Source organism: Paramacrobiotus metropolitanus, unplaced genomic scaffold (genome assembly GCF_019649055.1).
Source record: "Paramacrobiotus metropolitanus isolate TYO unplaced genomic scaffold, Prichtersi_v1.0 Parri_scaffold0000010, whole genome shotgun sequence".
Classification (NCBI taxonomy): domain Eukaryota; kingdom Metazoa; phylum Tardigrada; class Eutardigrada; order Parachela; family Macrobiotidae; genus Paramacrobiotus; species Paramacrobiotus metropolitanus.
Window position 1 is genome coordinate 1,508,098 of NW_026570230.1, and position 22,903 is coordinate 1,531,000.

Below are 22,903 nucleotides of genomic sequence, written 5' to 3' on the forward strand. Positions count from 1 at the left end.
ATTCTGCTGAGGAAGAAAATCAGTAGTTTCAGTTAGCAATAAGTTTACTGCTAGATGCTCAACGGTAAATTGCTGAAACTGTTATTACTATCCATTTCACCGAATTCTCCAAAAGTATAAACAGTCACCAAAAATTCAAGCAAACTTACGTTGATCAGATAATGCTAAACCTTATACGGTGCCGTCTCGGTGCGCAACGAATAGGGTAGAAGTCGAGACTCCTAAAGGCTAATCACCGCTAATGCTAATTTTGTATTCTCTGGCAAAATAGTTTTATACTGGCATTTTACACGTCAAAGTGCGTACCTGATAATAAAATTGTTATAGCACTTTATAGCGCAATGATGCTGTTCTGTACTGTCTGGCAAAATTTACTGAAAATCCAGCTTTAAAAGTGGAAGTATTTGCACGTGACGTAGGTGTCAGGTGATAACAAAAAATTATTGTAGCATTTTTCTACCGATACTTATGGTTAAAAGTGGCTGTCAACTTACAAGCGTTTTGTACGTACCTGAAGTCTCGAGTATGCAGGTAGCGTCCAAAATCTTAGTTTCGCATGTTTTATTGCATCTAAAATCAGTACGAGTGCCCACAATAGCGGTTACAGGTTTTGCAGCATGCCCAACGGTCTCAACCGGAAGCGGTGCTGACGATGAATATACAGTAGACATGGAAACCGGAAACGGAAGTACCGCACAGTACAGTGTGCATAAGCAACGCGGGGGGCAGTTAGTAGCGTTTCGCTGGTATAGGCCTCTGTTACTCTGTATGTATGAGTCGACTGATCATTCCAGCTGCAAGTGTAAGCTCAAGCAAGCTGACGAAAATATCATGAAATTTAGGGAAAATTTGCGTGTTTTAACGTAATTGGTGCTCCTTTATCTCTTGAATAGTTTTGATTGCCATATTAGTTATTCCAAAGCACGCCAAAATGGTATCCAAGCTCTTCCTGGGAGCAGTGGCGGGCGCCACCGCCGTCGTGGGTTACTGCATCTACTTCGACCATACCCGCCGCAGCCATCCCCTGTACCGTCAGCGCGTCCGCGAGAAACGCGCCCGTAATCGCGCCGCGGCCAACCGTGCCACGGGCATGCCCGACCCGACGGACCCTGAAGCCATGCAGCGCTACTTCATGATCCAACTGCAGCGCGGCGAGGCCTGCCTGATGAACGGGATGGTAGAGGAGAGTGTGCAGCACTTCAGCAACGCCGTGCGGGCCTCCGGGTCCCCGTCACAGTTACTGCGCATCCTGGCTGAATCCCTGCCGCCGCAGGTGTTCAGTTTGATTGTCCGGGCCCTGGAAAGCGAGACCGCGGGGGCCATGGGCGGCCCGACCAAGACGTCGACCACCGTGCGCACCACCACCACCGGGCCCAGTGGGGTGGTGTTCGATGAAGAACTGAAGGAGACGGTGGTGAGTACCGGAGCGACGGTGACGCTGGTGGAGGACGATGTGGAATGAGGCAGGGTTTTGTTGGTTTTCCATTGCTGATCTACTGGCCAAAGGTTTCGGGGTTTGCTTGCTGCTGCCGTACTTATTTGTGGCAGTTTGTCCCTAGGTGGTAAATTTGGTAATGCTGTACGTGTGAAATGGCAGGTACTTCTTCTGGTAAACTGATAACAGAAAATGTTATTTTCGTTTACGTTTTGCGCGAATTTGCGCCGTGTTGTTATTTGTCGCGCTCAGTCCTATTAAACGGCAAAAATTGCGGTTGTAGCCGGTACCCTTATTGTGATGTAACAAGAAGTAGCTTGTAAGCTGTACATACCATCTTTTACATATTATTAGTTTTTTTATGAGTGATAATTCATGTCAGAAGGATGTTGACTTTGACAACTAACTATCATCTACCGGTAATTCCGTGAGCACATGGCTTCGAACTGCGTGCAATCAAATGAAGTTATCTGGCTGAAATAATTTTGGATAATTTGTTTATTTAATTATGCCGTTTCAGCGGCCAACTTCGAGGAGTTTTTTGTAATAAATCGAAACACAAAAGTGGGATGTCGCAGCACTAAGAGTTGCAGTACAAATTCTCCTCAATATATAATTGCCTTTAATATTCTCCTTGTTGATGTTTTAGTCCTTATAACTCGTACTGATTTTCGGAATCGCTGGTGCTGTATTTGGTAATTTTTACACAGGCTTACAGCGTTAACACTCTTGTTTTTATGTCATTAGCAAGCGTAACCTAGACATAAGTTCCTCATGATACGGTTCCGTGGAATTATCAGGCACGCTTGAAAACCACACCTTATCCAGAGCATCGAACACTGCGCCTTTGACGACGGCTATCTGGTGTTCCAGACGTCCCACATGCTCCTTTGACCGGAAGGCATAATGGTTGATGCGCAGTTCTTTTACGGACGGGCGAAGGGCGCGACCACCCCGGGGACGCAGACAGCGGTGTATACCGGCCAGTCCACACATTTCCGGTCGCCAAATGGATTTCCCTTCAGCGTGGTGACAATCGCTGGCATTTACCGGTGGCGCACATACTTCCTTAAAACGCTGATTATAATCCTTATCCAAAGATTTGACTGGTCCTCGTTTTGTGTTTCTCGCGGTAAGTAACAGATGATTGTTGTGGAATTCAGTGATAACTGTAATACAATTTTCATATGGATCCAGCGACAAGCGCATTCGGTTTTCTCTCTGAACGCCGCTGGACCCGAACCGAATAGTCGGGACATGAATTTCCCTAGTTGTTTCGTCTGTGGCGTACTGCCTTAGATATGCGGCAATCGTGTGATATTTGGGTGAGAAGGTAAACTCATCCACATCAGTGATCAGCAGCCATTGGCTGACATTGGACATTCGGGAGTTGCAGTGATCCAGTGCCAGCAACTGTGTCTCCAGGTAATCGTCATACCGGCGATTCGATGCCTGATTGTAGCGACGGAAATTGGCGGGGAAGACTTCCACGAGATCGGGATGACCCTGGTCGGCGTACAGACGGGGCAGGAGGTAAATGTCATCGGTGCTGTCATCGTCATAGAAAATAAAATGATCGACACCTTGGATGCGGTGGAATTCGATCCATTCCAGGATGAGATGCAGCTCGTTTCTGATCATGGCACAAGCTGTGAGGGCATATTTTTTGTTGATGGACTCGTTGGCGGATATCAAGAGAAGATAAAGTAAAACAGTGATAAGCAATTGCAATAGACGTCGCATCACACTTGACTTTCAGCACACCAATGCCACACCGTAAGCAATAACTTGTAAATAACCATATAGGGAATACGGGTATACCGTACTTTTGTCAAGGAAAAACCTCTGTATATGAAAGGCAGATTTCTGCAACATACCTTGCTTGTGTATTTCTATGGTTGTTTCAACTTGTTTGTGCATGCGCCATATTATTAATTTCATAAAAGCTGAACAGTACGAAATTGCATCTCTTCGAAATGACTGGTACTGTCAAGAAGTTTAAAAGAATATTATTTTAATGACTACAGTAGCTTAAGGTGCAGGTAACAAGCGTAGCAATCATAAGGAAATAAACGTAGTACAGTAATAAAAATTTTCAATGACCACTGGCCACTATGGATTACGTACCATAGTTTCCACTTTCCACGACCAGGCAAAAGCGGTGACCTATCATAAAGGACACGGTACAAATGATGAATTGTTAGAACTTTAAAAGTTAATGGCAGTTACTAAATAGTTACTCGTATTTTGCGAGTGCAGAAAGTGACGGTCGCACTAAAGTTGTTCTGCTTTTTGCCCAGTGAACCTGTTCTGGTACATAGCTAGTGTCGCATCTATGACGCAAGCAATGATGGACCATCCCTGCCCCCAAAACGAGAACTAATTCTACAAGACTGGCCATGCGCATCCGATGACGTCTTGCAAGTTTCTACTTTGTAACCATGATGGTTATACGGTTGCTCTTAATGCCAGTTTCGCAATTAAGTCAGGTACAACATTTATTTGTTCCGACTATATTAGAGTGCACTGAGGCTGTGACTGAGCAGACAATTCATAACAGTTTTCCACAAACAACTGCAAATTGTGGAGAACAACTGCTCTTTCCATTATACAACTTGTGTCCGCAATCCCGCGCCATGAAAACCGTGGAGCGATATAATATCATAATATACTCGTATTATACTTACTCGTGTAGTATTGCACCGTAGGACAGAACATGGATTCTGCTGATGTAAGATTTTATCTTGACCAACTAAAACACATCACAAAAATATATTTACCATCTTTTGCTCAGAATTGCAGACTGTAGTACGTATTACTACGTAATCTTGTTTAAACTGATAGCGCTTCAGCTTCTAGGGTAGCATTTTCATGAGTACAACAGCTTCTATGCAACCATTTTGCCGTTCCGCGTGGCTCTTTGCATTCCACATAGAAACCTTTTCCACATTGAGATGAATTTCGGGACTTGGTTTCATATTTGCAGCAGTATTTTAAATACTTTAGTTCGCCGTACGGATGAGGATGGGAAGCCGGACACATCACCTGCTGACCACTGTCCAGCGCCTGCTTATCACAATGCCGGTCGACACTCTGAAATACCTTAGGCTTGAGTTCCATGATGCTCTGACGAACTGGTGCGGCAAATCTCGACACCTTTACGGAGTCGAAAAAAGCGGGAAGTTTTTTGTCGGAGCCCGGTTGATCTTTAGAAAGAGTCCTGTCAACGTTATTGCGAAGCTTTAAAAGGCCAGTGCTTGTACAGCTTTGTTCGTCCGCACGCAGGTCTTTTCTTTCGGCGGAAATAACGTTTGGGTGACCAGGTTGCGGAAATAAGCAACGTGACATGTTGGATTTATCACAATATCGTTTTCCGCTGATTATGGTTGTGTATTCTTTTTCTTCGGGATTTGAATTTTCCTGCAACGATTGTGGCTGTACAAAAGATTTTCGCAATTTACTCGTACGCAAGAAGTATAATATAAATATCAACTATATGTATGTAGTAATGTACTATGTACTGCATTATAATGTAAAAATATGCTTTCATGCTTTGAAAGCATTGCTTTCGACCTTTTACATTAGTTATTGAAGCCTTAGAATTACTTTCAGGGATCAATTTTCTTTGATATCCTACACATTCTAATATTTTGTTGCAATAAAAAGTCATGAATTTTATAACAACTAATAATTATTAGTTGTTATACAATTCATGACTATACAAATGTTATACAGTTCAATTGTTATACAACTCAGTTGTTTTACAATTCATGATTCATGACCTTTTTATTATAATAAAAAAAACTAAAAATAAAAGTAAAACTAATAGAATTAAGGTGACCAATTAAGTGTGAACTCGGAGCTATTTCGAATAAACAAAACCCAAAAATATACAGTTGAATTTTTTATTCGGGCGCGTTATATCAGCTCTATATAATATAAATATTAACATGTAACAACCAATCGTGCTTGTATAATTTTAGAAGTATGTTCGCTATAACCATACCTCATGGTTTTGCTTTTCGAGATAATGGTTATAGCTATCCGTTCCATCCAGGTCGGCATACGGAAAGCGAAAACTGCTGGCAGCGATAACAAGGGGATAAAACGTATCCGTGGAATTTAAACTGGTGGGTTCGTACAAAAGGTCAACGCTTCCGGTGTAGGGATTAGGGGATAACCACGCTCGAAACCGACTGCAGTCTTTTAACAATCCAAATTTAACGATGGGTATTTTTACAGCATAGCCGGCTGAATCTATTCTGAGCCTTTCGAAGTACTCCCTAATATTCCTGTATTGCGTCGAGTATACGAAGTGCCCGGGACTGGTCAACAGTATCCACTGGGACTGATGGCGGTAGCGAACAAAGCAGTCCACCATCGCTAAATTGGTCGCTTCGTGCTTTGTCATGTTCATTGCCGTGTAGAAGCGGGCTGGAAATACACGAACCTTGAGATTACGCCGGTGTTCATAAAAAAGTGGTAAATATTCCACCAGATCAGTGCCCAAAAAGTTGTACAATACAAAGTGATCGGCGCCTTGTAAGTGATGGAATTCAATCCATTCGACTAAATAAGGGATGTTGTTTGTCACCATCATACACATGGTCAACTGGTATGGTACACTTCGGGAATGAGTGAAACCTGCGTCAGTTACACCACGCTTATTTCTGTTAGCGTGTTTCAAAGAAATCAATCTGGAATGCAAGCCATGACCGGAACTAAAAGGAATATTACTTAAATCGGCAAACAAAGTACTATATAACAACCACATTGACGACGATATGGCTACCAAGAAAGCACTTTTATATAATTTAGCACGAAGTTTTGCATTTGCAGAGCAAAATCGTTTTATGAACCATAATGTAAATCCCGGCATGATGTTATAGTAGTTAATTTGCTTGTGGATTATTTTGCTACCGGTACCAGCCTGTTAATATATGCAGCGCAGTTATACTGGCTTCGCAGTGTTGTAAATATTGTACGGTACAACACCACTCCTTGTCGCTCAAATGACAAGGCGTATTCAATGCGTTTGGTTGTTTGATTGAAGACCTCTTTTTTCAGCACAAAATTTAGCTAAAATTATGTTGCTGCTGTTGCCATTTGTGCTTGCCTAGCCAGTTAAGTGTTTAATTAGATCACTTAAGGGTGCAAGTATATTGATGTAAGCATCTGTAGTTACTGTTTTATATGGTAATTATAAGCGTTGCAGTCACGGTACCGTGAAACCCAATAGCACTAACCAGAAAGCACATATGCACGCTTCTGCTACCTTTATGCACAGTAACACACCTGTGTGTAGAATCTGTAGATACAGCTTCTATAGCTCAAAACATGTAAGTCACAAAGGGTCACATAACGGCTATGTTGTTTCCGGTATTTTAATAAAGATACGTACTACTTTTCGGTTCTGCAGTACGTACTGAAGAAAATTTAGGTTAAATTAAGCCATCATAGAGCCTACGTAGAGCTAGATTTCGAATAATCCTCCAGTTTCTCTGGCGAGACGGTTTACTATGCATGATTTCTCTTGCAAGTACAGATACCTACAGATAATACGTATATGTTAATTAACTGTTTCCGTGGCTATCGTACAGCAGTCTCTGTCCCCAATTAGTAAACCTGCAGAAATGTTTCTTACGTCAGTTTTTAGCAACTGTAGCATACGAGTACTTACCGTTTTTGGTCAGTGTGCGCCCTGTCGGTTTTGCGTGCGCTGATGCGTCATGGTTGGTTTCTGCGTGGTCATGAGCAAATTATCAGGGTCATGCAAAATATGACGCAAACAAGAAGAAAACGCACTACTCCCAATGCGAAGCCTGGTTTATTTTAAAGCCAAAGGGCAGAACACAGACCGGATAGTGTCTCCAAAACTCTCAGGGCCAGCGTTTTTTACAGCTAGACATTGAACAATAGGTGTAGACTTTGAAAATTTGCACTCAATTTGTGCTCGTAATCGTATATGAAACTGAGGCTGCTTTGGTTATTTTATAAAAATGGCATTAAGATTTGAGCAACATCCAGTTTCGAAAAAAAACTGCGGATTTTCGTCGAAGCAGTAGAAGAGTTGAGAACTTCAGACGGATAATCTTGACCAGAACCACCACCAGAAAGCCTTTCCTATTTGCAGCCTCATCGTGTTGTCAGTTATGCATGTCCTCGGTATATACAGATATGTATCTTTTATTGAAGTAGGAGTATAAACCATGAAATCACACAAGTAAACGTGTAATTTTCTAATTAATAAGCCGGGAAAGTAAAAGCCTGCTCACTGATCAAGTGGTTTTCGGTAATTACCTTGCCGCCGGAAATGCAGCAGTCGAATGAGAGCGCTCCACCAATCAGCGATATACAGTGGGCGGCATTTGTGCCTGCGCACATTCATGCTTGTGTTTGAATAAAAGCGCTGACTCGGCAAATGCTATCGCCGGCTGTCTCGTGCATTCATGGAAGATCTACAGACCAGACAGACATCTGACAGCCGGTGCAGCATGGAATTGTGATAAGAGCCGATTTCATAATCGATGAAAAAGCTTTTCAGTCTGCTTTCTCACAGTCCAGTGGTTGTTTGTCAAAGGGTTTTCCAGCAAACCGCATTTACGCGCATTGCAGACTCACGCAACAAGATCTGACTCTTCCCGGGCAGAGCTCCGTCTGGACAACATCGATTACTGTGGATCTTCTGCAGCGGGGAATTTTTCCACTTTTTAGGCACCACATTTATTGCGTGCTCTGATTCCCTTGCCAGCGGAAAAATGGTCAACGGGACAGGATTTTCCCTCCTGCAGGAGCGTTATCGAAATCTCACGGACATCATTTATGAGAACAGCGGTATGTCGCGATAAAAAATTACTGCTGTTAATTAAGTGTGACTTGCCGTACAGTGCTAATGAGTGACCACTGCAAGACGCGAAAGTTTTACTGTGTAATCATAGTAGAATGTCTATCACTAATATAACAGCAATTCAAGTTTTTGAAAGGAGCATGTTCTGCAGATGTGCGATCTCGGGATATGCTGTTTATGCGCCGTTTGGACCTCGTTATAATGGTGCTGCTGGGATACATCGCTTTCGCCGTTTTGGGTCCGAAATTGATGGCGCGTTATAAACCGTTGGAGCTAAAATGGCCCATGTTTGCCTACAATGTTGCCATTGCGATCTGGTCGTTGTGGATGTTTCTAGAGGTAAATTTATCTAACATTTAGGTGCTTTTATTTTTTTAGTATTTTGGTTAATACTGTTTAATTTAAGGGATTTTCCGTGCATGCGCTTTCTTCCATAAAGCACAAAAATGCTAGCTGATAAATAACTGTATTTAATTCGTCACCTGGAATGTGGAGTAACATTGTTGTTTTACGTTCTTTATTTACAGCTGTTGATCAATTCCCGTATCTCCAACTACAACTACATCTGTGATCCTTACACTTTGTCGTACGAGCCTTCTGAACTCCGGGTAAGAATGTCAGTAAAATTGTGCTAATAAAAGATGTACTTTGTTCCCGTTTAGCGTTGACCGTGTAAATTTACATTTATTATTAATATTTGATTATGCGTGCGGAGGGCATACACTACAAACGTTGATTGCCAGCTCCCAGCTAGTACATACACACATCTACAGTTTATACAACTTGGCATGCTTTTGACTTTCTTTTATCTGCCGAATGTTAGGGCAAAACCCAAAGTACAAAGTCCCTTTAGTAATGGGATTGTCCGGCATTCAAAGATGCTTTTACTCACGTTAACAACACACCTTATTTTAAAGGATAAAAATTCTATGATCTGTCCAGTGCCAATATTTTTATCGGGAGTCGCATATGTGCTGATATTACTGTACTTTCATTTACGTAACTTTGAAACTATAGCAAGTTCATTCGCTATTCTGCGGTATATTGTAGTATTGTAGAAATTGTATATTATGCTAAATAGGTAAATCAACCTTTAGTTACGCTTCTATCTGTATATTACATTGGTTAATAAATTAATGTCAGATCGGCGGGCGGAAATTACTGGGCGTTCTTGCTTTGATCCACACAAACACGCACAGTTACTCCTCTCATAGTTCTAATCTTAATGAGCATAGTACGCGTAATTTTAATCTTAAGTGCTTCGTGTTCAACTGTGCAGATTTTGATTCTATTCTACAAAATTAATATGAGATTTCTGGTACTGACTTTTGATGTTCTTGTCTCAGATTGTCAATGCGATGTGGCATTACTGGCTATCCAAGGGCGTGGAGTTTTTGGACACGGGTTTCATGGTGTTTAAGAAGAAGAACAGCCAGATCACCTTTCTCCATGTGTACCATCATACCTTTATGTTTCCCTTCTTGTTTTTTGGTGTGCTGTTTGGACCATGCGGCCAAGGTACGTCCGTCGGCCTGCATAACCTTTAGCCGGCGATCACCTCATACCTACAGTTTATTTACTTTTTTGCAGCCATCGTGGGACCGATTATGAATACGTTTGTGTAAGTGCAAATTTCAGCGTTTACTATTTGTAGTCGGGGACAAAGTTGATAAGTGGTGCAGTGTTCGAAACTGCCGAGGTAGCGCTTTACAAGTAAAGAAACTGCATTTGTCTTTGCAGACATGTCGTCATGTACTCATATTATGCCATGTCACTCTTCCCGGCGCTACAGCCATATTTGTGGTGGAAAAAGTATCTCACACAGCTTCAGCTGGTACGTACGACGGTCATTCAGAAATTAAACTAGCGATAACTTAAGTGATAATTTAAGTGGTAATTTAAGTGATAACTTTTACAATTCATCCTTATCTCGGAATTTGGGTCTATCTGTCTGCGGTGCGGTATACTCACGTGGCAAACTTTAAAAGATTTACCGCACATGTGATTTTCATCAGAACTATTCTACTCTACTACTAGTATTTGCTCGATATCTGAATCAGTAAATTAATATTTCTGATAAGCATATGTACAGTATAAACCAGTATTTGCTCGATATCCGAATCAGTAAATTAATATTTCTGATAAGCATGTGTACAGTACAGTATTACCTTTTAAATAACGATGTTTACCGAAATTATTTTTCTATGGTTTGTTTTACTCCCTTTTTGAACTGGCTTCAGGTCGAAGTAAATCATTTTCTGTAATTATCAACAGGTTCAATTCATAATTCTGCTGACGCTGACAGCCAACGGATTGTACAGCAACTGTGCGTATCCCCATTCCATGGGATACATTCAACTAGCCTTTATGGTATCCCTCATCATCTTATTCTCCAATTTCTACTTGCAAGCCTACATTAAGCGCCACCGGAAATCCCATTCTTCTCCCAGTCGTTCTCAGGTTGTGTCCGACGAGAAAAAGGAGCTTTAATTACTGCAGACCTTTCTATACAGAGTATGAACTGAATTTGCTCTACTTAATGTTGCACTTTTATGCTTCAGTGTTAGTTTAGTATTGACGAGATACTGTTTCCAAAACTTTTAGTTGGTTCCTAGTAGTTTCCTGAAACCGCAGTTTTATCGTTTTACTCTGGCCCAGATATCTTTTATTTTGTAAGTTTTATAGTATGCTTGTACCAGTATAGTAAGCGGCTTGAGTCTTGATATTCGAACTATTGTAAATTTTAATAGTCGGATGACTCGGATGTATCACTCGATTTCAGTATCTCTGTCCTGTTTATACCCTGGATTGTACTGGTTGTTATTTGTTACAAATGATTATAATCACCATGATTTGTTTCGCAACGTACTAGTTATATTAATTTTGGTAGCTTCCTTTGTTAGTACGAGTTATTATTTTGCTACGTTATATAGTTGCCAGTTACTGAAATACTGAAATACAGTGGTAATACTGTACTTCGTACTATATATATTATAGCGAAAGTCTGAACGGTAAAAAATTAAGAAGCGATTTGACTAAAACGTCCACTAAGGCAGCGACAGCTGGTAATGAGGTACCAGACAAGCAGTGCACTCAGAAAACTGCCAACAGCAACAATTCCCTATGGTCAATGCATGGTGTATTAAAGACTAGTATGTAATTATGCAGTTTTCTAAAACAAACCCTTCCGTTTTGCAAGTAATTGCAACAGGTGTACGACTGCAACAGGGTTAAACTGGTATACGAGTACATGATATGTCGACGCCTGGAAGGCATAATTATTATGTGATTAATTTTTATACTGCCTTGCTGTGATGCAGAACCGGGAAATCTAACAATGCTACTCAACAGTGTAGCGTTTTCAGATAGGTGTGGCCGGAAATGATGGACAATCCTTATGCATTACAAGTACTCGTACATGTGTACAGCGTGGTAGCGATTACCTGCCTAAAGGCAAAAAAGTTTTTAACCAGCTGTAATTGTCGGAATGCAAACGAATTGCCGGCAAAACAACATTATGGGATTAAAATAACGGAGTCTGAGGGTAAACACGACAAATAGTACTCGTACGAATAGTCAGAACGGTGAACACAATTACGCGAGAACAACTGCAGTTTACTTTAGTGTTCATTTCCTGAATTCCTCAAATATACATATTCGTTTCCTTAAGCAACATGCATCACTTATGCATCGTAATACTTCTCGCTTTCATTACTGCGGATTCCGTAAAAGGCTTGGGCGACGGTACGTAAGAAGTCGACTATTCAGTGTTTAAATTAATTTGTTATTAATATCCTATACTTCACCAATATTCGGTCTGTAAAATAATTACTCTAGAAATTATAAGGAAAGTTATTGTACAATTAACGTGCATTATTCACGACAGGCCAAACCAAAGTCGACGGGAAAAACAATACAAGTGCGGATGACGAAATTTCTAGTCAAATCAAATCCTCCATTTCTTTTCCCGGCACCCAAAATGGGCAGTCGCATAACCAGCATGCCACCGTGCCCGTGAACGACCGTTCTAAGCAAGCTGCTCAGTTCAACTTTACATCCGGTGGACCTGCAAATGCCACCGGAATTTCCTCCTCACCGGTAAATCTTTATGTTATACCAGGAACTGGCTTGAAAAAACTACTCTGGGGTTTTAAGACGCGTATCAGTAGAACGTTACTAGAACAATAAAATGCAACAACTTACTAGAATATTCGCTCTTGCCGATATTTTAATATTAATTATTTGTGCAAAGGTCAACGGCACGAACAACCTGCATCCCATCACGATGTCCGATGGACGCGAACCGACATATACAATTGGAGGAACCTTTCACTACGAGACACACAGCGGCGCCATTTGGACTCTATCGACGTACACCAAAATTGCCGCAGGCACAGCGACCATAGCAACAGTGACCTTCGCGCCTCTGCGGACCTTTTTTGGACCGGTGCCAACAGTGACCTTTGTACCGAGCTTGTCGAACAGCACGGTGGATGGACAGTGGCGTACTATTCCAGCCGGCGCCATTAATCCCACACCCATAACCTTCTTCCAGGCCAACAAGACGCCGCATAATTCGGCCACTGCATGGAGTATTCTGAATTCGGATTTTAACCAGACCTACACGAGTATCATTAATTCGACCATCACCCGTTTGATTCAGTCCACAGTGTATCGGGATGGCGATTTTGTTGACACGGTACGTAACTGATACCCCACCAAATACTTATACAATTTTTCCTGAAAATTGTCCGGAATTGGGGAAGCTTCTTTTTTATAATAAACAAAAATTTTTTGTTGCAGTTGCTCCAGTAGTCTCCTAATAATATCCTAATCCTGCTCGCGAATATCCGAACATTATTGGTTTTTGTGGCTACTAGCGAGTATATTGTAATTGACCATATTATTGACGAATAATATGTAATCAATATTTCACGCATTTGGTGAACCGTCGAAGCTTTCAGGTTATTTAATTTATGTGACAGATACAATAAAAGATGAGAATTTAAAACCTGGTAAAATGGGGCTTGGTCATTATCCAATGCATTTATTATTTACTCCTACTTACACTTTTTTGTGTCATCTCTAGGCTTATCGTACTACTGACATAATTAACGGCTCCACATACACCTCTTGGGAGATCAACGGATAAGGAATATCTTTCCTCGTCACCAACGTCCATGGTATAAAGACACCAACTTTCAGAACTTACAATTAGTAAAAAACTATCAACAATAAGCTGTTACAAATTGCAAGTTTCACAGAAAGCCGTGGCTTCGTATGCAGACACCACGTCAACCGCGACCTTTGCATCAAAATTAATTTTTTTTCTAAAGGCTACTAAATACTATGCGTAATACGCGCTCAGTTACTGTATTGGGCTGCACTTTGCAAAAAGTGGTGCGACTTGTTTTTCTTTCTTCTTGCGATCGACATAAACCCCGCACCATATTTAATCAATTCGTTTTCATCCTAATTCCACAACCCGAACACTGCTGATAAGAAACATTCATTCAATCTGACTCAGTTCAATATTGTTATAAAACGGCATGTACACATGGAACTGGAAATTATGTCGCGGGAATGAGCTGGGATTGGCCAGCAGGCACGACGTGGATGCATCACGCTGGCTTTGGCTGTTGTTCTGCGTGGACTCCTCCATGGGCTTCTTCCGCAGAAACACATCCTTCTCCACAAACGGCTCCTGAATGTCCGCGATCACAATCAGATCGGGCAGGGTGTACAGGCGGAAAACGTGGTCGTAGGACCAGTAGGTGGGTAGGATGTGCGGCGGCAGCGGACACAGGTGGCCTTGACAGGCGATCGTCCGCGCCAACTGCAAATTAACTCGCCCTTATCCACATGACAATAAATTCAGGGTAACTGATATTTTATTTTCTAAATTTAAATCGTTTAATTATTGTATCTGCTATGAGTTTCTTTGCAAGAAAATATTTATCGAGAAAATTTGTTGTAATATTTTCGCAGCTTTTAAGCAACTGTATCACCAAAAGCAGGTGTCACTTATTCCGAATTGCAAGATCTTTTAATAAACTCTTTTGCAAAGTTATATAAACCATGCCGCATCTATAAAAGTATAAATGTTAGCAAAAGGTAGAACCAATAGGTACTTTACATTGAAAGTGAGGCTGCGGAACCGACTGGTGCGTTGATCATGAACCGGATCACGAATGAGAGTGCGACACATCTTGGTGAGGATATCTTCTCGAATAATGACAATTTCCTTCGTGCAGTACTGAATGCGGCAAGGATTTGTGGCGAAAATGGCGTTCTTCACTTTGGACTCAAAACTGGCAGTCAGTGATGGCGGAAGACGCTGCCTACAAAACGACAAGGCGATCGTTGTAAAGTGGCAAAAATACTTCTATATTCTGCGGATGAGTAAAATTAGCATACAAAATGCCAGAATGTTGCGCGAAACTTTTTTCGTATTTGTGCCACGTACATCCGTGCAGCCAAGCACTAGGCGGTGCACGTGTGAATTCAGGCAAAATGCCTTTTGTTATTGTTTATAAACTACTTATTTTTCTCTGCATTACGTTATGTGCTGAAAAAAATCCAACTAACAAAATTTACAAAACGGCAGCGAAAGAATTATTTTACCTAGGTAGCAATCCACACGAGCCAATATCGGCCGGACCGGGAACAAAAACAAATCTGGACTCTTCAATGCCTGGATACTTCTGAATGATTTTTCGCAGCTCGTCCAATCCCTCTGCAAGCTTTCGGTATCATAAACCAGTAACAAACACCAACCAGACTTTAAAATTTCACCTTGCAAGAGTCTTCCATGATCTACTCGTTCGGTCTGTGACACGAAATCCCCACAGAACACAAAACAAAACGGCCGCAGTTGGTGGAACCCTTTAAACATCACATCGATCTTGGACAGCACCTGTAATTTCAAAAAGGCCATAACTCCAAACGGTTAAATGCATTCAAGTCCTCTTACGTCCGGTCTATCCAACCAGAGATCAGACACTATCACAATCATATCGTCCGCATTCTTCTGCTCTAGACGCTTTAATTTAGACGATAATTTGAGTGACACTTGCGATGGACCACCGAAAAAATTGAAATCCCCAAAATGCAACCTACAAAACAGCAAAGATGGAAGAAATAATATATACACGATTTAGCAGATAAACAAACATAAAAATTTCTCAAAAAATGTTCACAAAATATTTCTGAGAAAATTGCTTTATCTTACGATAATGCACGTGGAAAAATTAATTTACAAAAAATTTACAAATCATTAGCAAACAGTACCTTAACGGTGCAAAAGGCATGAGCAAACTGGATGATAGATTAGCACGATTATCTTTGCATTGTGCATGACTGTATGCCATTCCTCTACGCTATTTTCCACTTACAAACACCAGCTAAAATACCAATACTTATGTACGGCAATAAGAGTAAAGCTGCTGAAATTAACAAAAGCAATTAATTTTTCAGCCCTACCCAACTAAATTCGCATTGCCCTGTCGCATTAATTTCGAACACTAGAAAATATCATTACAGAACTACGAGAATTACTGAGTTTTGCTGCGTGGCTCCGGAAGCGGCATACCCATTCCGGTGGCATGAAACAGGCGATCCTCGTACCACCCCTCGACAATGACGAACACGTTCTCGATGAACAATCCGGAGTGGAAGGCCGTTTCGATGCCGATGTCGATCTCCACCGCTCCCGTAGGATCTTCCAGATGGTATTTGGTCTCCGTCAGGGACGACAACATGCCCAGTACAACGGTGTTGTAAATCGGAACGGATGAGCTGAGCAATTCTTCCACAGTGCGCAACTATATATTAAAACAATAAATGCTTAAGTCACCAGCTGAATTAAAATCTTAAAATACAGGAAGAATCCAATATAATACCAACAGCATAAATATTCAAAAAGGAAAGGTATACCATATACAGTACATGCTGCCATTTTTGTAAACTATTGTAAAAGTGTTGAGGATCAGAAATGCACATACTTGTACACATACTAAAATTTAATTATGTACAAAAGATTAAAATCCAGAAAAAAGAAATTAATAGAAATTTAAAGAAATGTTCCTTGTAAAAACTCCATAAATTTTGTTTTTGCATTTTAAATTTCCTGTGTACATTTTAATAAATGCAATTACAACATATAAAACACATTAAAAATTGTCCCAAAAAAATTTTTTTTTGTCATTGAAGGTATTTTAACGGAAACCCAACCAAACAGCGTTGTAAAACGTACAACAAACGTCTGCGGTCCATGATCGTCATCATCGTCGAATAGCAGTGTGGAATTCGCCGTATCATTAGCGTTTTGCGTGATTTGCAGCAGCGTGCGTTCCTTGCGCTTGGCTTCCCGGCGTTTACGCCGTTCATCCTCTTGACGGCGCTGCTCTTCCTCCTGCTCGTAGGAAGAGCGGACGAAAAGCGGATTGCGTAAGCAACGCTGCGAAAAAAAATATTACCATTATAATGCCAATTATTACGGATTTGCCGATTTGGACTAGACTACGCTCACCTGGAACAGAATTTCGTAACGTTCGACAAAAACACGAGTTTTCCAGTCAGCTGTCTCATGCAGGCGCGGAGCGGACTGGCCCAGAGCGTTAGCACTAAAACATACGTAAAATGTTCCTGAAAATTTGCTTTAGTTATACAATTTATGTATTCCATTCTTAAACAAATAAATTTAATTTTTTTATTTTATAAAACTGTTATTTAAAAATTATTAGAATTTAATTTATTTACAAATTTTTGGTTCAGCCGCCTTACTGTGTGTAATGCTTCTTTTCCTCGTCATAGATGAGCCTCGGAAGAGTAAACACGTCATAAACCCAAAAATATTCTGTACTGCAAATAATGTAAGCAAATGAAAATCACGCGTTAAGCTTATTCCGTCCGATGAACACAAAACTCACGTACTCGACAATGCTTTCTTGCTGAGTAAATTCCTTATACGCCAAGACGATCTCTTCTTGAGAAATCACCACAGAACTTTCTGTTTATTGCAAAAAAATATTAATGCCATCGATACCATCGTAAAAAGGGAAAGTCAGATTGAGAGGCTGCAGTCGTTTACGATGCAGATGGACGTACCTGACTGGCGCTGTAGAAAACGGATAATCTGCTCAAGAACCACTTTGCGATCCTGCGCGGATTTGTGCACGAGTGCGTCGCACAGATATTCCACTCCGCCACTGCATCAGTAATATATATACTGCAACAGCTGACAATTTCTTCCAGCAAGCTACGCACCTTCGCACGTTAACGCCATTCAATCGGAAATATTTGGTAATTTCAATAATAAGGTTCTTCTTTTCCAGCTGATCTGCTCGGCTCCCCATATTGCGAGCAGACTATCTTTCGATGCCAATATCGCACATTTAACAACAAATTCTTCAATTAAAATCAATCGATAAAATGCATTTATTAATTATTAAATGAATTATTACTGAAGTTTAAGCACCACAAAGGTACAAGCGACGAATAAGAAATCATACGACTTATTTCAAATTTTCAGAATGCGTGTATTAAAACTTTTGAATTGTGTTCATGGCCCGCCGAGGCGAGCCCTTATGAGTAGGAAGCAACCGCCGGCGTTATTGGCACCCACCCATCTCTCTGTGTTTCGGCAGTTTTAGCGGCTGCTCGGCACGGCACTGGTTGCGGTCGACTTTTACGGTGAGCAGCACAATCACTCCCGCCCGTATAAATTGGCGCCAAATGCGGTGTAGTAGTCACCGCATGAACGGCGGACGCCATGTCGGGACATCAGACGCCTGCAATGAGTAATCCACCGTTTTTTGCGGTATGCGGTATTCAAAATTCATAAATCGGCGACACCGCGTTCATAGAAGCCCAAAAAGTAATGAATAAATACTAATTAAAATCTGTTGTTCCTTTTGCACAGCTGTTATGGGTGCACGTAAACAAGTGATTAATCCGTCGCGTACAATCGTCACCGCCGAATGAACTTACCGTGGTACGCCGAAACCGGTAGCGACTCAGCCGCTGGGAGGCAAATTATGGTCAAGCTTTTTTAATATTTAATTTACCGAACCGTGCAGCGAGACGTTACTGTACGTGGCCGCTTTGTTGCTGTGCAAGGGCCGTAAACACTTGTTTTTCTTCCTTCTTCGCCGATTTGATGTAAGGAATTCTGCTTGCAACAAAGACGCATAAGCTTTAATTGTTGCAGGTTTGTGTCAACAAGAAAGACACAACGGCCGGATAATTCGCCATCTTTTTATAATCATGGATATCCTCAGAAGACTGGCGCTTGCCTTTTGTATATGCGGGCTTATAACGGGATTAAATGCCGGTATGTAAAAAAATACATTGTATTATTGGCGTCTATTGTTTTGTTAAAATTCATTGCATCTTGCGCAGTTTATCGTTAAAAGGATGCTGTTTTATTACCCAGTTGCTCGCAAATAAGCTTCTTAGCCATACTCGTATAAGAAATTTACTTAACAGCGTACAATCTATTGATTAAAGCAGCAATAAAACTCACACTTTGCATGAAAAATTCAGGCCAATAATATACATACAGATATGTATTTTTCTCTTTTTTTTGTGTTAATGTATTCAAGTTGCCGTGTTATTAGGTGTGTTAATGCCTATTTATTCTTCTAATGACATATATAAAGATACCTGATACTTCTTTCTTGTACAGTCTTACAGTCGCGACTTTTCATGTTTTGAAACTAATATAAGTATTCGCAGTTTTCGTAATAAATTTTACGTGATGATCGTTGCTTCAGACGCCCAATACACCGGCAACAAGGGGTCAGTTTAACCGGGTTGAGTCTGCGTAGTGCATTCGTTGCCAATTAAACGTCGCTTATTAGATGCAAAATTAAAAGAACCACGTTTATAGACTTCCGCCTTGTCAATATTCGATGGTGCATTTGTTTTTGAGTTGGTTAATGCCTCAGTTCAATTCACCAGTACGGTACTGTCAGTCAGGTATACTGAGTCGCGTCGTGTTGTTGTGTCATAATAGTTTAAGCGTTTCAGGAGCAATCTCCAAGTACTCGAAAACCCTTCCGGCATCGAACTAATTGTCTACAAGTACCAAGTACACTTTACAACAATCCGAACAATGATGAGAACATTATGTAAAAGCGGAAAATGTTTTATGCACACCACCTCGAAAATAATTTTCAGTAACTGTACATGTACCGCAATAAAATTACAGAACATTCAAATTAGCCGAAGCAAATTAAGCCAAACGGAACACGTTTGGCGACATTGTTGCATAATTATAAGCTTTATTCGTGGCGTATAGCCGGTAAACCAGGAAAGTGGCACTCCCACGAAATTGTTGTTGCGTGAATAACGACCGTCGATTAATTACTTTAAGAAGTTTGGTCTAGCGGAATTTCTGTATGTATTATTTTTTACAGGAAATCTCGAAGCGGAAACCAACGATCTCAAAAACACAGTGGATGACCTGGAGCCATCCCTTTCCTCCAACCTCTACACTGCCCTTTCCCAGAACGATGAATTCCGCGCCGGCCACCAGACGGCCGATCTTCCCACCCCGGTGCTGGCCAAACCCAGCATCCAACGGCCCACCCATAAAAAACATCCCGTTCACGAAGAACCGCTCCCCCACCTGAACGACCAATCCGACGTATCGCGCATCGTACCCACGCCCACCGCCCGCGTCATCATCGACCAGCACGAGGAAGTGGCCCATTCGCGGGAGAAGCGCTGTTTCACCTGCGGTCCCGGGATGATGGCCGTCCCGGCAAATAACGGCGGTATGGGCAACATGATGGGGAACGGTGGCGCCGTGATGGGCAACGACATCCAACCGGACGGCCGCTTCATCCAACCGGTCGGAGTCATGACCGGCTCGTCATCCGGCAGTTTCAGCGGTATGAGCGAATCTTCGGGAGCGTCGTCCGCGGATTTCGCTCGCATCCTGCAGATGTTCGGCGGCGGCAGTGCCAGTGACAGCTTCTCTCAGACGGACTTTGCCCGCATCCTGAATTCCATGGGCAGTCAGGGATCGAACATGGGGTCACGCCAGTCCGTCGGGATGTCCAGTGGTTTCCAAGCATCGTCGCTCTCGCAGTCGGAAATCAATCAGATTCTGAACAGTCTCACCGGGATGACCGGAACAGGCTCGTCGGGATCGTTCACCAAAGGGGACTTTGCCCGGGTCTTGATTAACTTCGGGTCGACCGGTTCCGGTGGGTCGTTCTCCGGTTCTTCCGGCTCCGTTCAACAGGACATGAAGAGCGCGTTGGATCAGTTTGGCAGCGGGTCTTCTAGTAACTCCTTCTCCAGTGGTTCGTCCAACCAACAAATCTTTGCCAAGATCCTGCAGAGTGGTTCATCGGATTCGTCCAATTTCCAGCAGAGTGGTATGAGTGGGCAAAAGGTCTTCGTGCAACCGCAGCCCGTGCAGGTGGTGGTCCAGCCTCAACCGGTGCAAGTGGTACAACCAATTCCCATCCGTATTGTCTCCGGTGGGAACGACGCCCAGCCGGTGGGCAACGACATTCAGCCGCAGCAAGTGGTTAATGTCAACCAGAACCAGAATCAGTATCAGCAGCAACAGTACAGCCAACAGCAGGTTCAGCAGCAGCAACAATACCAGCAGAGCAATCAGTATCAACAACAGAATGTTAACCAGCAACAATATGTCCCGGTGCAACAACCCAATAAACTGTATATCAAACAAGCCGGTGGATCCGATGGGTACATGGTTTTCAGTACGGGAACATATACCTTGGCCGGTATGTAAATCAAAATTCGATAGAGATTATTAATTACTAGTACACCAACATATCTCATTAAAATGAATCGTTGACATATATACTTCATTGGTAACTGAAAACAAACCTCGTAATATAAGCGCATTCCTTATACATTTTTTTAATTAACTTTTGTTATTTTTCGTTCTACCATTTTTAAACTATTTAATCATCATTGCTGTTGCTAGAAGCGGTTTAAAATTTTGATTTTGTAACATTTGCTTTTTTTAAATTTCAGTTAGCTCATGCATTTTGTATGTTTTAGGTGCAATGAGCACACAGGTCAATAACGGCTACACCTACACAATGTCCACCTACACCCGCATCATCGACGCTATTCCCACCGTCGGCGTGATCACCCTGGTGCCGGTACAGACCTACTACGCCGGCCGCCTGATCCCCCAAGGTCAGAACGCCTACGGCGTCCCCAACGTCGGCACCTTCACCCTGGCTGGTTCCATGTCGTACTTCCAGTCACAGGGCTACCCCTACACGGTCTCATCCTTTACACGCATTGTGGACGGTGCAGCGACATACGGCGCCATCACGCTGGCGGGTCTCCAGACGTACTTCAATAACCGCCTGCTGCAGCCGGGCCAGAATCCTTACGGTGTTCCCAATGTGGGCACGTATACGCTGAACGGCGACATGCAGACCATTATGATCAGCGGCTACCCGGCCACCGTGTCAACCTATACCCGCATTGTGGACGGTGTGGCGACGTATGGAACCATCACGCTGGGCCAGATGCAGACGTTCTATAATAACCGGCTATTGCCGCCGGGAACCAATCCATACGGTGTGCCAAACGAAGGGACGTACACTTTGGCTGGGGCAATGACCTCTTTTGCGGATTCATACGGTAAGCAGCCGGACGTGTTTATAATCAACATTTGTATTTAATATCGGCGCATAGATTTCATGTCGTGGTTGTTGCAATTTGCGCTTTAAATCAGCCGTAAAATCGGAAACGTTATACCGAAAACTATGGAAGCGCAGCGACGGAAACTAATGTCTTTACTAGACACGTTTTCATCTGTTTATGGCGATCATCAAATTTAATTATGCTAATTGTAAGCTCTTAACATTTTTAATTAATTATTGCAATAACACGTAAAATACATATATACGTAATGTTATGTACTTTGTATATGTTAATGAACCTATATAATCGTTTAATACTGTTTGCAGGTTATCCGGTTACGGTCTCCTCGTACACTAAGGTCATCAACGGTCGTGCTACCTTCGGCGCCGTGACCAAAGGGACACAGATGACCGTGTACAATGGCCAAACGATGCGCTATGGGGAGAACATCTTCGGCGTGCCGAATCAAGGAGTGTACACGATCCCCGGTGGACTGAGTTACGTCGATGTCAACGGGCAGACGCAGACCCGTACCACCGTAACGAAGATCGTCAACGGCCAGCCAACCTACGTTACCCTAACCGTTATGCCCATGCAGACCATCTTTGTTCCGAACGACAGTGGGCAGACCATGTTCCTCCAGGGCGGAGGCGATAAGATCGCCGGCGGAGGAGGTGTCTGCCAGGTGTGCGGATGATAATATGTGCTAACGCTGTTTTTCACCCATGTTAAAGCCTCTCGTTTATGTTGTGTTTACCTAATTCGTTGCTGTTAATCGGTATGAAGTATGCAGCCTCTGCGGTTTTTATTAAAACATAATTTGAAGATTACTTCAGTCGCCGGGTTTATAATTATACATATATCTATCACATTATTAGTTTAAATCGTCGGTGGTTTAAATAGACGTAGTGGAAACGACTGCTAAGTCAAAATCTACGAATCGAAGCCCTTCTGAAAATTATAAACTTATACAC

General features: G+C 42.2%; 5 protein-coding genes across 9 annotated transcripts; 3 read left to right on the forward strand and 2 right to left on the reverse strand.

Annotated features, from left to right (window-relative positions):
• The first annotated feature begins 662 nt into the window (after positions 1 to 662).
• LOC129583359 (mitochondrial import receptor subunit TOM20 homolog B-like) lies at positions 663 to 1,718 on the forward strand. Its single transcript, XM_055475135.1, has one exon. The coding sequence runs from the start codon at positions 932 to 934 to the stop codon at positions 1,460 to 1,462; it is 531 nt and encodes a 176-aa protein (XP_055331110.1). The 5' UTR covers positions 663 to 931; the 3' UTR covers positions 1,463 to 1,718.
• Positions 1,719 to 1,988: 270 nt separating this feature from the next.
• LOC129583343 (uncharacterized) lies at positions 1,989 to 6,159 on the reverse strand. Of its 3 annotated transcripts, XM_055475115.1 has the most exons (5): positions 5,442 to 6,159; positions 4,538 to 4,855; positions 4,123 to 4,187; positions 3,563 to 3,601; positions 2,969 to 3,084 (listed from the first exon to the last, which is right to left on the reverse strand). In XM_055475115.1, the coding sequence occupies exons 1-5, from the start codon at positions 6,039 to 6,041 to the stop codon at positions 2,994 to 2,996; spliced, it is 1,113 nt and encodes a 370-aa protein (XP_055331090.1). In that variant the 5' UTR covers positions 6,042 to 6,159; the 3' UTR covers positions 2,969 to 2,993. The 3 variants fall into 3 exon arrangements, with proteins under 3 accessions (XP_055331093.1, XP_055331092.1, XP_055331090.1); XM_055475118.1 differs by lacking the exon at positions 5,442 to 6,159 and having other exon boundaries at positions 1,989 to 3,084; positions 4,538 to 4,557; XM_055475117.1 differs by lacking the exons at positions 4,123 to 4,187; positions 4,538 to 4,855; positions 5,442 to 6,159 and having other exon boundaries at positions 1,989 to 3,301; positions 3,563 to 3,702.
• A 1,718-nt stretch (positions 6,160 to 7,877) lies between these two features.
• LOC129583193 (elongation of very long chain fatty acids protein 5-like) lies at positions 7,878 to 13,738 on the forward strand. 2 transcript variants are annotated; one of them, XM_055474875.1, is made up of 10 exons: positions 7,878 to 8,269; positions 8,434 to 8,621; positions 8,810 to 8,890; positions 9,629 to 9,800; positions 9,873 to 9,903; positions 10,023 to 10,116; positions 10,557 to 12,026; positions 12,169 to 12,380; positions 12,535 to 12,981; positions 13,372 to 13,738. In XM_055474875.1, the coding sequence occupies exons 1-7, from the start codon at positions 8,194 to 8,196 to the stop codon at positions 10,770 to 10,772; spliced, it is 858 nt and encodes a 285-aa protein (XP_055330850.1). In that variant the 5' UTR covers positions 7,878 to 8,193; the 3' UTR covers positions 10,773 to 12,026; positions 12,169 to 12,380; positions 12,535 to 12,981; positions 13,372 to 13,738. The 2 variants fall into 2 exon arrangements, with proteins under 2 accessions (XP_055330850.1, XP_055330851.1); XM_055474876.1 differs by having other exon boundaries at positions 10,557 to 10,796.
• Positions 13,703 to 17,885, reverse strand: LOC129583192 (DNA polymerase epsilon subunit 2-like). Of its 2 annotated transcripts, none has more exons than XM_055474874.1 (12): positions 17,550 to 17,885; positions 17,391 to 17,491; positions 17,217 to 17,292; positions 17,067 to 17,102; positions 16,813 to 16,906; positions 16,537 to 16,740; positions 15,840 to 16,105; positions 15,256 to 15,397; positions 15,078 to 15,198; positions 14,907 to 15,018; positions 14,419 to 14,623; positions 13,703 to 14,118 (listed from the first exon to the last, which is right to left on the reverse strand). In XM_055474874.1, exons 1-12 carry the CDS (start codon positions 17,636 to 17,638, stop codon positions 13,792 to 13,794), a joined length of 1,773 nt encoding a protein of 590 aa, XP_055330849.1. In that variant the 5' UTR covers positions 17,639 to 17,885; the 3' UTR covers positions 13,703 to 13,791. The 2 variants fall into 2 exon arrangements, with proteins under 2 accessions (XP_055330849.1, XP_055330848.1); XM_055474873.1 differs by having other exon boundaries at positions 13,705 to 14,118; positions 17,067 to 17,144.
• A 489-nt stretch (positions 17,886 to 18,374) lies between these two features.
• On the forward strand, positions 18,375 to 22,759 carry LOC129583191 (uncharacterized). The gene is made up of 4 exons (XM_055474872.1): positions 18,375 to 18,615; positions 19,703 to 21,046; positions 21,330 to 21,926; positions 22,256 to 22,759. The coding sequence occupies exons 1-4, from the start codon at positions 18,549 to 18,551 to the stop codon at positions 22,624 to 22,626; spliced, it is 2,379 nt and encodes a 792-aa protein (XP_055330847.1). The 5' UTR covers positions 18,375 to 18,548; the 3' UTR covers positions 22,627 to 22,759.
• The last annotated feature ends 144 nt before the right edge of the window (positions 22,760 to 22,903 follow it).

Bases quoted from the DNA above. Each gene is read 5' to 3' on its own strand.
- LOC129583191 (XM_055474872.1), top strand. From the start codon at position 18,549: ATGGATATCCTCAGAAGACTGGCGCTTGCCTTTTGTATATGCGGGCTT. The intron at 21,047-21,329 runs GTATGTAAATCA...TGTATGTTTTAG, and splicing joins GGGAACATATACCTTGGCCG to GTGCAATGAGCACACAGGTC. The intron at 21,927-22,255 runs GTAAGCAGCCGG...TACTGTTTGCAG, and splicing joins CTCTTTTGCGGATTCATACG to GTTATCCGGTTACGGTCTCC.
- LOC129583193 (XM_055474875.1), top strand. From the start codon at position 8,194: ATGGTCAACGGGACAGGATTTTCCCTCCTGCAGGAGCGTTATCGAAAT. The intron at 9,801-9,872 runs GTACGTCCGTCG...ACTTTTTTGCAG, and splicing joins GTTTGGACCATGCGGCCAAG to CCATCGTGGGACCGATTATG. The intron at 10,117-10,556 runs GTACGTACGACG...AATTATCAACAG, and splicing joins ATCTCACACAGCTTCAGCTG to GTTCAATTCATAATTCTGCT.
- LOC129583343 (XM_055475115.1), bottom strand. From the start codon at position 6,041: ATGTGTATGATGGTGACAAACAACATCCCTTATTTAGTCGAATGGATT. The intron at 3,602-4,122 runs GTAAGTATAATA...CCTTTATGATAG, and splicing joins TACGGTGCAATACTACACGA to GTCACCGCTTTTGCCTGGTC. The intron at 3,085-3,562 runs GTACGTAATCCA...ATGCCCTCACAG, and splicing joins CGTGGAAAGTGGAAACTATG to CTTGTGCCATGATCAGAAAC.
- LOC129583359 (XM_055475135.1), top strand. From the start codon at position 932: ATGGTATCCAAGCTCTTCCTGGGAGCAGTGGCGGGCGCCACCGCCGTC.
- LOC129583192 (XM_055474873.1), bottom strand. From the start codon at position 17,638: ATGGGGAGCCGAGCAGATCAGCTGGAAAAGAAGAACCTTATTATTGAA. The intron at 15,398-15,839 runs GTAATTCTCGTA...GCTGTTTTGTAG, and splicing joins GAGCCACGCAGCAAAACTCA to GTTGCATTTTGGGGATTTCA. The intron at 14,624-14,906 runs GTAAAATAATTC...GTCGTTTTGTAG, and splicing joins TCGTGTGGATTGCTACCTAG to GCAGCGTCTTCCGCCATCAC.